Raw genomic sequence first — 12,118 nt, forward strand, 5'->3', positions numbered from 1 at the left:
GTAAGTGCTTTAAGTCCTCTGCACTTTTTGGCAAGCAAGATTGTGTCATCTGCATATCACAAGCTATTCAATCCTAGTGTTCCATTCTTCATTATATAGTCCAGATTCTCATATTAGTTGCTCATCCCATAGATTGAATAACTATGGTGAAAAGATACAGCCATGATATTCACCTTTCCTGATTTCAAGTCATCAGTATCCTCTTCTTTGAACAATTTCCTGTGGATCTACATACAGGTATATAGGAGGACAATTAAATGTTCTGGAATTCCCATTCTTCCTAATGTCATCCATAGTTTGTTGTGATACACAGCATTTGGATAGCACATAAAACCACAAGTAAGGCTTTTTTCTGATATTCTCTGCTGTCAGCCAAGATACACTGGTGTCAGTAGTAATATCTCAATCTCCATCCTCTTTTGAATCTAGCTTGAGTTTCTGGCACCTTCCTCTCAGTGTACTCCTGCAACCATTTTTTAAGATTATGTTCAGCAAAATTTTACTTCCATGTGATATTAGTGATTTTTTATCATTTGCACATTGTTTGGTCACCTTTCTTTGAAATGGACACAAATAAGGATATCTTCCAGTCAGTTGTCCAGGTAGCTGTTTTCTAAACAGCTTGGTGGATAGACCAGTGAGTGCTTCCAGCACTACATAGTTTGCTGAAACATTTCAGTTTATTTTCCCACAGTTTTTGGAGCCTTGTTTTTTGTCAGTGTCTTCAGCAAAGTTTGAACTCCTGTTTTCAGTACCGTCAGTTCCTGATCATATGCTACTATTTGAAATCGTTGAACATTGATCAATTCTCTTTGATACAGTGACTGTGCATTTCTCCTATATTCTTTGTATGTTTACTGCACCCTTCAATATTTTGCCCATAGAATCCGCCAGTCTTTCAACTGGAGGCTTCACTTTTATCTTCAAGGACAACCCAATGGAAGTGTAATAGGCAACCCAGAGAAATAGAACAAAAGAAATGTACCTAAAATAAAAGATTATTTGAAACTATATTGCAAGTCCAAATTGCTTAACTAGGAAAACCATTTCTGAATGGCCAACACTTGAGAGAGAATCTAGTAAAATTATTGATAGAACTATAAATAGTTCTATCTCTGTTAGAGAAAGAACATCACACTATCATCACCCTGTTTTATGAGAGAAGATAATGGAGGAGCATATTTTAAGGTCTCAAAGAATGAAAATTTCAAACTGTAAGGTTCATATCCCACAGACATCCACTCGTATAAAGACCACAGACAAGAAGTCAGAGAATATTGTTCATTGGAGCACCTCCTGAAAAATCTATTAAGATATCAAGTTAAACGTAACCAAAGAGATGAGATTTCATTTTTTAATTTTATTTCTGTCCTTGAGACTACACAGCAAAACATGCAATAATTAAGTAGTTTCTACATGTACAAGTCGTAACATTCTTTATGTGACATTCATGAAGATTACCTTCTTCAAGTTGTTCACCCACCCTCCTTTTCTGAATCTTTCCTCCTCCATTAATATACTTCCCCCTAAGGTTCCTATCTCATCTTTTGAGTTGCTAGTAACCAGCAGGGAACAGTCTCTGTACATACACCTGTTCTTGCCTTCTTATAAAAATGGAATCACATGACACTTGTCTTTATGTGATTGACTTATCTCACTTAGCATTGTATCCTCCAAATCCAACTATGTCGTAATGTTTTGCAGAAAACTTCATGCTTAGTTGTTGGTTTGATTAGTTATCACTTATAAATTATTTAACATGGACAGAGTGGCCAGTCAATTATTTACTCCAGTGAAGCTAGCATGTTTATGGAGCCTGCATCATATTATAATGTCGTCTCTAGGAATTATTATTGGTAGATACCATAGAGTGGTCCTCACTCAGGGCCACTCCGTGCATAAGGGAAAACAATACCCAGTCCTATGCCATTCCCATGATTGGTTGCTTTGTTGCTAAGCTAATCGTTGGGATTCATAGGGTTTCCACTGGCTGCTTTCTAGAAGTAGGTTACCAGGCCTTTCTTCATAGTCCATCAGCATCTGGAAGCCTGATGAAATATATTCAACACCGTAGCAAGTTTCCACTCACAGGTGGTGGTTGCACTTGATGTACATTGGCTGGGAATTAAACTCTGTTCTCCCACCTGTAATTCTGCCAGTGACCCACCAACGAGGTACTTGTTTTTATTCTTGGGGGATAGATGGGATATTGAGAAAGCATCCAAAATCAACAAGTTTAAACTGTAAACTGTAAAAAAGAGGATAGTAACATTGTGTATTTTGCTTTTCACTTAATGGTCATAAAAATTTATTGAGTACTTTTGACTGTGCATGATAAAAAGTAAAATTTCCATATATGATGAGGCTGATTTTCGAGGCAGCAATTCAGAGTAGATTTGAATTTCAGAAAAAACTTCCAAAAATGTTTGGGTATACTCATTGCAGAGGGATAATTCTTTCTTCTTTCCATTACATTTTTTTCCTAAATACCTTCTGTGTGCCAGGCACTATATTAGACCATAGGGATATAATAATGGACATAATGTGATATGTAATCTCTGCTCTCTTGGAGTTCATATATATAAAACATCTCTAACGATTTTAAAAATATTTAAAATGTACCTACTTTTTAGGGATTCCCATTGTAACAGCACAATAGATATACACATAAGTAATGTAATATGGAATATTAATGAGGAAAATTGTGAAAATATACCAAACTATGTTTCATTTAATCTCTTGCTACATACTTAGTTCAAATGTATGAGCTGCCTTGTGTATTTTTTTATATGCAGATATATTATGTGGTTTTTTTATAAAAATAAGGTGTCAAATTCTTTTGTACTAGACCAACAGGTGGAAGTGACAAATGGACAGCAACAGCTTGTGACTGTCTTTCATTTTACCTAACTGGAGCTATCGCAACTATAATCATACAGGTGTGTGGCAAAGCAAAGTGTTACAGTAGACAAGGTACTATTTCACTGATGTATTCTAATCATTTTCATATATTTCCTTGTTGAGAGAATAACTGAAAACTGGAATTCTTTAATCACTTTTTTTGGGTCTTATCTCAAGGTATAAGGCCTGTTCAGTAATATATATGCCATAGATGATTTGTGAATGAGTCAAACATTTCTAAAATAGTATTTTTGAGTAGGTAATGTACATGTTAGAAAACGTAAGTAGATGCTAGAGTGCATTTCTGAATCTTGAGGGTTTTAATGTTTGTTGACAAACTGGAAAGCTAGGCATCTGGTCAAATGATACTGTGTAAAAAGTGCTTTTGTGTACACGTGTGCACATTTGTGTATGAATATAAGATATATGTATCTTTTAAAAAATTCACAAAAGTGTTCTTTGCCCCTTCACTTTTTTCTAATTTAAATATTGTATTACATTTATGATTAGAATATTCCTATATAAAGCGCAGTTCCCACATTATTTCTGTATGTGATTTCTCCATTTTTGTAGGCTTTTTTTCCATATGAAGCAGAATATACTTTTTCTAGTTCTTTCCTTTCTTAAAATTTTGTTAAGAAAAAAGGCACATCCTGGGATATCTATTTTGCATTTTTAAATTTTCTAGGAGTTTAGGGGAGTAAAGTAATGTGTAACTGGCATGTTTAGTGTGGATTTATTCTGGAATGAAAAGTTTTAATTTTCTGTGTGTGCATGTGCACGCAAGGTGGGGAGTGGGTAGGATGGGAGATTTTCACATTAATGGATGAACTCGATGCATTTCTCGAAATAGCTGTCTGTCACATTGACTGTCTCCTTTATTATTTGTTCTATTATATAGATGTATATGTAATCTATGAAAGATTTTATTTTTATGTATCATATTTACTCTGCTTTTAAATCACTCCAGGAGAACAACACAATGTGGCCCTTGCCTGTGAAAATTTTCTGCAAAGATGAAAAAGGAGAGCGTGTTGATGTTTCTAAATACTTGATTAAAAAGGGTTTGGCTTTGAAGGAAAAGAGGTATAGACTCTTTTGGAGGATGGGGTGCGGTGGGGAGTGTCTGTGATGGAGACTTTTAAGTATCTATATTCAAACCTGAATTATAATGCACTTGCTCTTAAAGATGATCTGTAAACTGATTCTTAGGAACAAGCTCAGAAACAAATTTCTTTAGGATTCCTTATTTCTGTATCCAGGCCTATCAGCTCTTGTATGCTTAAATCTCTACTGACATACTTGCTTGCTTATTTCCCTTGTCATTTGACGGTTTCACTCTAAACCAAAAGAAGGCAAATTACCCTGGCTCTGAAGGACTGACTTCCTGAATGTCTTGAGGGGTTAAGTGCTTGACAACTAGCCGAAAGGTTGGTGGTTGAAACCTACCCAGAGACACCTCAGAAGACAGGCCTGATGACCTGCTTCTTTTGAAAAGTCATAGCCTTGCAATGCCTGATGAAGTGTAGTTCCACTTGACACACGTAAAATTACAATGGGTTGGCAATGACTCCATGTCAACCAATACCAACCAGATCTGAGCTTGTTGCATCCTTTGCTTACATGGAAATGTTGAAGCTATGTGTTGGAAATTCTGTTAGGTACAAAGTGTTAAAAAGTATTGCTACTTGGGAATGGATTTATTCCAAACAAAACAAGAATAAACATACCGTATATACTTGTGTATAAGCCGAGTTTTTTGAGCACTTTTTTTTTAATTAAAAAAAAAAAACACTGCCCCCTTCCCTGGTACCATTGGTCCCGTTGCTCTCGCCTTGGGCATGCCTATCCTATACAGGTAAGTACACCAACTATGACATAGCCCAAACTGATTTTTAAAAATGAAAATAGTAAATGAGTAAGAAAAAATTAAAATTAAAAATAAAATAAAAAGAGAGAAGATAAAAAAAAAGAGAGAGAGAGAGAGAGAAGAGATATACAAAAATCCTGGGTCTGTTCGCTGGCCTTCAAGACTGTCCAGGAGCTTCCCCTCCCGGCCTGGAGTGCCCACTTGGGGGCTTCTTAGGGGCTTCGTAGTTGTACCTTGCTCCAGCTGCTGATCTGGTATGCGCCCTTCTTGATTCGCTCTGTTTGGGGGGTTCAGACCACGCTGCCTTCCCTCCATGTGACCCCAGAAATGTCCCTCTGTCACAGTCTGCTCCAGTAAGGGGACAACATGACACGTGCTGTTGTTGGTTGCCCAGTCCCCTCTGTGTCCCATTAGCTCCCTGCAGGGATGTCATCCTCTGAGCCTGGTGTGCCAGTGTGGGGTCCAGTCTGTCTCTCTTTTGCTTCTTCCTTCATGGCCTGCCTCCATGTGGGTATGGCATGCTTACCCCTCTCCCCAACCTGTAGGTTCAGTTCTGGCTCTCTGCCACACCCACTTCCAGGGAGGGGGTCAGTTTGGCTCTGGTTGTGGCCAGCCCTGTAGCTCTCTTTTCATGCATCCTTCCATGTGGCCACGCTGCAGCACATTTTTTATTCAGTTTTTGTGGTACAGTTAGTTGCCTCAGCTGATAATTGGTTTGGGCTTATACTCAAGTATATACGGTATGTCTGTGACCAGTGTATGATTGCAGACAAGTTCTCTCAGTAATAGACTTGTCAAAGCCTGGTTAGAATGCCTTCAAAAGGAAAAAGCCTCAGCAAAACAAGTTGACTTCTGAGGGGTCTCTGCTGATCAAGTTAAATTGAAAACAAAGAGATCGGCTTAAAAGGTTATGTGACTTTGTGGGATTCCAAAAAGGTCATCTGGATTTTCTCAAAGGACACAGGGTCTTATTATGAAGAAGTTTTCAGAAAATTAAAAGAGAGAGAAAGGGTTGAGAAAAAGGGTTAGGAAAATTGCACGTTGGAATTTTTTCCATCACAATGCGTGCCTGCTTATTCTTGAAGGGTAGCAAGGCCCTTCCCATGATATCTTGCTCCATCCACCTTAACAGTGTTCTTGCCCCTGGATTCTTTTTTATTTTCTCAGAGCTCAGTGATCATCTAAAAGGATATGATTTGAACCCTTTAAGGGTGCCAGAATGGCCCTTTGATGGATGTTTCCTGAGGAGCACAGAATTACTCAGGGAAAGGTCAGAGAGATGACATCTCCGCCTTCAGAAGAGTATAGACATAGATGGATGATATTTTGAGAAATGGATTCTTCACATTTTGATATTTGTTAGAGTTTCTGTTATAGCAATATTTTTTACTTATCCTCATATTTGAAGGATTCTTTTTATATTGTTTTCCCCATGAATGTTATGTTTATTTGCATTGAGATATGTTTTGTTTTATTTTTACCATTTCAGAATTAGTAAATTAGAGAACAATGATTCACTTTCTGAGAAGCCTCTCGAAATCTCCCTGGAACATGTAGGTTCAGTAGATACTACGAGTATTAAAATTAACTGTGACCCTGACAAAAAGGCTGCTGATAACAGTGAACAAAAAGTATCTGAATGTAAGGACAAAGTTCGAGAACCAAAATGCCATGGATGCTACAAACCACCTACTATTCCTAACATGGAAGTATTTGATGCAGTAGTCAGCTGCATTGGAGATGATGGAACTATTTTTGTGGTACCTAAGTTATCAGGTAAGATCTTTTATATGATGTAAGGCTAGTGAGTAAAAGTAGTAACTACTAGCACCAGTGCTTTAGCAAGATGGACACAGATTGAAATGATGTAGAGAACGGTGTAACCTTTTTGAATCTCAGTTTCAAAGTGTTATTGTGAGGGCTAAATGAAATACCACAAGCAAAGCTATTTTCACAATGCCTAGCACATAAAAATAATTTAGTGAGTTTTGATATGGCAATGTGGTTTGTGCTACAATTATGTGAGTGCTACTGTAAGTATAAGAAGAAAATTTGGAAAGTGTATGACAGATCAAATACTTTGAACAAGCCTCCAGTTTCCAAAAGATTAAACTGTTAAGGAGATAAAGAAACTACCCAAGATCCCACAGCTGAAGTAGTAGAACTGACTCCATCATGACTTGCCTTCTATGGTATCAATTAGGTGATATTAGTTACTTTGTAAATAATGAGCCAAATTGAAATTAGTAGCAAAATTAGAATTATGCTTTATCTAAGTATCAAGTAATATATAGCTTATATTTTATTTAGGCATACTATCAAGCTGGCAAGTACCTAAAAGTGGTGGTTCTTTTCTATAAGCCTGTTGTGTATATTCAGAGTGTTTTGTGAAATTTGTGCTGTCAGGATAGTGCTTGCTTTTGTAATCAGAGCTCAGGCTAATTATTTACAGATCAGTAGCATTCTGAACCATAGAAGCTACTGACTGAAGTAGAGTTTCATTGTAGCTTTATTATGTGTACATTAGTGTTTAAATCTTTGAACTATTTCATAAGTTCTATAGTTATCAAAGACTGGTAATGACTTCATATTGATAAGCAGAAGTGAATTTTCCTAAATGCTTTTTATTTTAATGATTCCTTCAGAATTTGATCTAGTGAAAATGATGAATGAAATTCAGAATAATTTAAAATGTCTTGGCCTTTTGGAGCCTTACTTCTGGAAAAAAGGAGAAGCCTGTGCCGTAAGAGGGTCAGATACTCTGTGGTACCGAGGCAGGGTAATGGAAGTTGTCAGTGGCACCATCAGGGTAAGTGACTATTCTAAGGCTAAGTTATCTTTGAATCTAAACATACAGGAATTTAAGTAAAACTTTTTAAAAATAAATTTATTAGTTTTTGAAGACCAGATGCACTACACTTACATTTGTAACTTTTAAGTTTGTTTCGTTTTCAGTTGCATGTAGGAAATTTGCAAGGTGCAACCCGAATTCTCCCTGGGGAGAGGGCTATTTTATTTCACCTTGCCAGAATATTGAGATCAGCACTCAAGTTTTACTCAAAATCTTGAGACATGGCTGTGTACTCTGGGGAAGAAAAATGTATAATAGATAAGAGATGAAAATACCCACATTTATACAAGTAAAGCAGTAAAATTAATAAAGTACTTTAACACATTCAGCACTTGAAACTTAGTTTTAGTAAGAAAGATAAAATAATTAAAGATTAAAGTCAATTGTTTTGACTTGGACAGGAATTTTCTTTCTTTCGATGAAGTCTGACATTATAGAGCACGTCAGATTTGTATGCTTTTTTTTACATGTGCATTCATATTTTATGCTTTCAGAGCATTCTGTAATCATAGGTGTCGGCTATTCCCATTTATTAATAAGAAAATGGAGATATGAGTTAATGATCTGCCCAGAGTCATACAATTAATGTGTGGTGATCATGGAGTTCATCGTAACCAAGTATCTGATTTACTGACTTTAAGTCTTGTGCTTTTTCTGCTGGATTAAACTTTAATGGCTATAATAGCAGTAAAATGGTTTCTGATTTTTTAAGGATGGAGTACTTAAGCATCTGGATACTTAGAGATTCATGTGCTTATATGCAAATAGATCATTTTCTCCACAATTTGAATTGTTCAAATAACCCTTATGCTTTTCTGTCATACAAGGTAAATTGAAATTTAGTTGGCACTGAATCTTATAAATTAAGAACTATGCATAAGTTTAATTCCAATAATTAAATTAGTAGATTTTTACTTTGAATCCTTTGTGCTACCTCAATATCTCCATTTGTGATCATTTATCTAAGGGTATTTTACTTTTTAAGTCATCACCATTTTTTCTTTTGTTGTGCATTTCAGGTGTATGCAATAAATTTTTCATTCCTAGGGTTACCATGGGTCAGAACTTACTCGCTGGCACCTAACAACATAACTACAACATCCTGATAGCCTTCAGATTTGTCTTGTGGTCCACATTAAGAAATAGATTGTATCATATGATTGTGATTCTGTACACAAAACTTATATAAATATATAGGGGAAGCCAATATTTCATGAAATTATAGTCACACTAACTTCCTTGAACATATTGAGGTGTTTTATTCAATTTGTTTCATCTTTTAAAAGATAATTGCCAAGGCAGACCAACTAAATGATGATATGTTGATTTTGTTGTTTTCAAATTTTGAGTTATCAAAATCAAAGTATTACAGAGGAGGGTTAGTCAAAAGGAACGTGTAATGGTAATAAAACCTACAGGAGGTGTTAAGCTTCAATTTCTAAGTTCTGTGTAAGAAAATATTCTGAGGTTTGAGCATTCTAGGGGGATGAAAGAGCACAGTGTTGCTTTTTTCAATGACCCATCTTTCCAGGGTGCCTTTCTTCTTCTCCTTTTGCCTTCTTTCTCTTCTTCTTCATAATAATAATAATAATAATGCCAGGGGTCCCACTGGCATTTAGTGATAACTTTTGAGTTATAAACTTTACTTGGCATGTTTCAGGTACAATATTTAGATCATGGATTCATGGAGAAGATTCCACAGTGTCATCTTTACCCTATTTTGCTGTACCCTGATAAACCCCAGTTTTGTATTCCATGTCAGCTCCATAATACCATACCTGTGAGTACACTTGAATTTGTAGGATATTAATTTTAAACATTTTAAGGAATTAGAGTCTAAAATAAAATCCATTTCAACAAAATGATAAAATGTGTAGAAATAAAGTTTAAGAAGAGGTACAAGGTCTCTGTGGGGGGAAAACGACAAAATTATACTAATGGGTATGAAAATTGGAATGAGTGAAGAGGCATAATATGTTCCTATTTCTTCATCATATAAAATTACAACCCATTTGAAAATGGAAATCAGATTTAAAAGTATTAGGTATCTGTGTCTGACAGATTGCCCCGAAATTTAGTGACCGAATGTAGCAATAAACATTTATTATACACTTTTTGTGGCTCAGAGCTGCTCAGAGCAGCTTAGCAGGGCAGTTTTGGCTTGGAGTCTCTTAAGAGATACTGGAGTCATCTGAAGAATTGACAGGCAGGAAAGATCCACAACTGACACATTGACGTGACTGCGGGCCTCAGTTCCTTACCATGACTGCGGGCCTCAGTTCCTTACCATGAATACCTCTCGACACATCAAAATATAACAGTTACTGCCCCGCAACAAATTCCTATTTAAGCATTAGACAAGCTCCACATTAGAATATTGGTCTCTCTTAAAAGTTTCAATGTAGCCTTTTCCCCTGGCCTGCTGCAGTGGAGGCCGCAGGATGCCTGGAGTGACTGTAAAAGACGTGAACCAGCAGGAGTTCGTCAGAGCTCTGGCAGCCTTCCTCGAAAGGTCTGGGAAGCTGAAAGTCCCTGAGTGGGTAGACACAGTCCAGTTGGCCAAGCATAAAGAGCTTGCTCCCTATGACGAGAACTGGTTCTACACGCGAGCTGCCTGCACAGCACGGCACCTGTACCTTCAGGGTGGCGCTGGGGTCGGCTCCATGACCAAGATCTACGGGGTCGGCAGAGGAATGGTGTCATGCCCAGCCACTTCAGCCAGGGCTCCAAGAGCGTGGCCCACCTGGTCCTTCAAGCCCTGGAGGGGCTCAAGATGGTGGAGAAGGACCAAGACAGCAGCCGCAAACTGACACCTCAGGGACAGAGAGATCTGGACTGAATCGCCGGACAGGTGGCAGCTGCCAACAAGAAACATTAGAACAAATGCTGGGTTAATAAATTGCTTCGTTCATTTAAAAAAAAAAGTTTCAATGTAATACTTTTTTTTAATGTAGGCTTATGGTTTTAAAGTTTAAAATGTTTTAAATGTGTTCCACTGGGGAGAGCTTAGTCAAATTATTCTTGAGGTTGTTGTTATCATATAGCCTTGATATTCTCTGAAAACTGCTTGTTGATATTGTCTCACTCTTAAGATTTGAAGAGCTGTGGTGGCGCTGTCAGTCAAGCATTGGCTGCTAACCACAAGGTTGGTGGTTAAACCCACCTTAGAAGAAAGATGAGGCTGCCTGTTTTTGTAAAGATTTAAAGCTTCAGAAACCCTATGAGTTGGAATCAACATGATGGCAGTGGGGTTTGGTCTAGTCATATCTGTTTATGGCAACTTTTGTGTATCTTAATTTGCTTCCTGCTCTTTGTTTTGTCAAAGTGTAAACGTTTATTAATCCCAAATAGATCGGGAATGCCTGGCAACCAGATGCAATAGGACTCCTCCAGGAACTGCTTTCAAAGAGAGAGGTGGAAATTCATGTGATGGTAATTTATATTTAAAATATACGTCATCATTTTAAGTTATTTGCCACAAAGTATTACAGTGAACTTGAGCATTGTTTTTTTAAAAAGCTTTTTATTGTGAATTAGGTAAGGGTTTACATTTCAGGTGATGAATTTTATATTCAACATGGTAAGCTCCTTGCCTGACCTAATTTGACAGTTATTTTTAGTGGTCAGGTTTTGCACAGTTTTAAAGAATGTCAGTTTTCCATTAACATAAAAAGAGTTAAGTTCTTTACACAGAAGGAGGGAGCCCTTTAGTGCTAGAATCATTTTAAATATAATTTTGAGCAAGTTTCTGAGGACTTTTCTAAGCAATAGTCAGTAATTTAAAGGGGAAAAAATCTTTAACAACTTACTTGGTTTGATACAGTGCACAGTATATTAAAGAATTAGAGGTGTTTATAAACATATAGTGCTTTTCAGGATCCCAGGTATGTAACATCATGTGAGGTGTAGGTTGTTCACATAGAACCTCCCATGATCCCTGCCCACAAAGAGCACATCTAGTGAGTGAGACACTTTTGCAATCCTAAAAAGTTACAATCACAAAGTTACATGGTCTAAGCCAAATGACTGGGAAAAATAATAAATGTGATAGGAATTAATTGAGAGATGGTGAGGATTGGGGTAGCCCTTAAAGAAAAGATGGCAAAGTTCCTCTGACCAGGAGATGGAATACACAAAGGCACAGAGAGACAAATAAGATTGCACATTTTTAGTAAATAAAACAACTATTTGGCTAGAATAATAGAGGTTGGAGGAGGAGGAGGAGAAGCTAATAGGATTTGTGAGAAGTAGGGGTCACTCAGTAATCACCATGGAAGTTTCTGAGCATTGAGGCAATAAGATAAGCCCCAGAGACTGTGCCCCCACAGACACACTTTAACCCTAGAATTGAGCTCACCCCAGAGGATCAACTTTGAGCCAAGCAGTAGAGAGGCCTGTGAAGTAGTCATAGTGCAGAGGGGAACGGACTCCAGCCCGGCAGCCCAGTGAGACCAGACGGGTAGCGTTTCCCCAAAAGCAAAGTTCAGAAGTCAAGA

At 37.3% G+C, this 12,118-nt stretch overlaps 1 protein-coding gene and 1 pseudogene across 1 annotated transcript in view; both read left to right on the forward strand.

The window, feature by feature from the left end:
- The window catches only part of RNF17 (ring finger protein 17), a 119,111-nt gene that overhangs the window by 82,531 nt on the left and 24,462 nt on the right, over nucleotides 1-12,118 (forward strand). The window contains exons 22-27 of the mRNA XM_045294007.1: nucleotides 2,849-2,939; nucleotides 3,872-3,987; nucleotides 6,261-6,547; nucleotides 7,417-7,580; nucleotides 9,283-9,402; nucleotides 10,974-11,054. Of these exons, the coding sequence (XP_045149942.1) occupies nucleotides 2,849-2,939; nucleotides 3,872-3,987; nucleotides 6,261-6,547; nucleotides 7,417-7,580; nucleotides 9,283-9,402; nucleotides 10,974-11,054 (859 nt within the window). The remainder of the gene's footprint in view (nucleotides 1-2,848; nucleotides 2,940-3,871; nucleotides 3,988-6,260; nucleotides 6,548-7,416; nucleotides 7,581-9,282; nucleotides 9,403-10,973; nucleotides 11,055-12,118) is intronic.
- Nucleotides 10,064-10,500, forward strand: LOC101656333 (annotated as a pseudogene).

Source organism: Echinops telfairi, unplaced genomic scaffold, assembly GCF_000313985.2.
Source record: "Echinops telfairi isolate 266 unplaced genomic scaffold, ASM31398v2 ScPeMD7_2565;HRSCAF=3150, whole genome shotgun sequence".
NCBI lineage: Eukaryota > Metazoa > Chordata > Mammalia > Afrosoricida > Tenrecidae > Echinops > Echinops telfairi.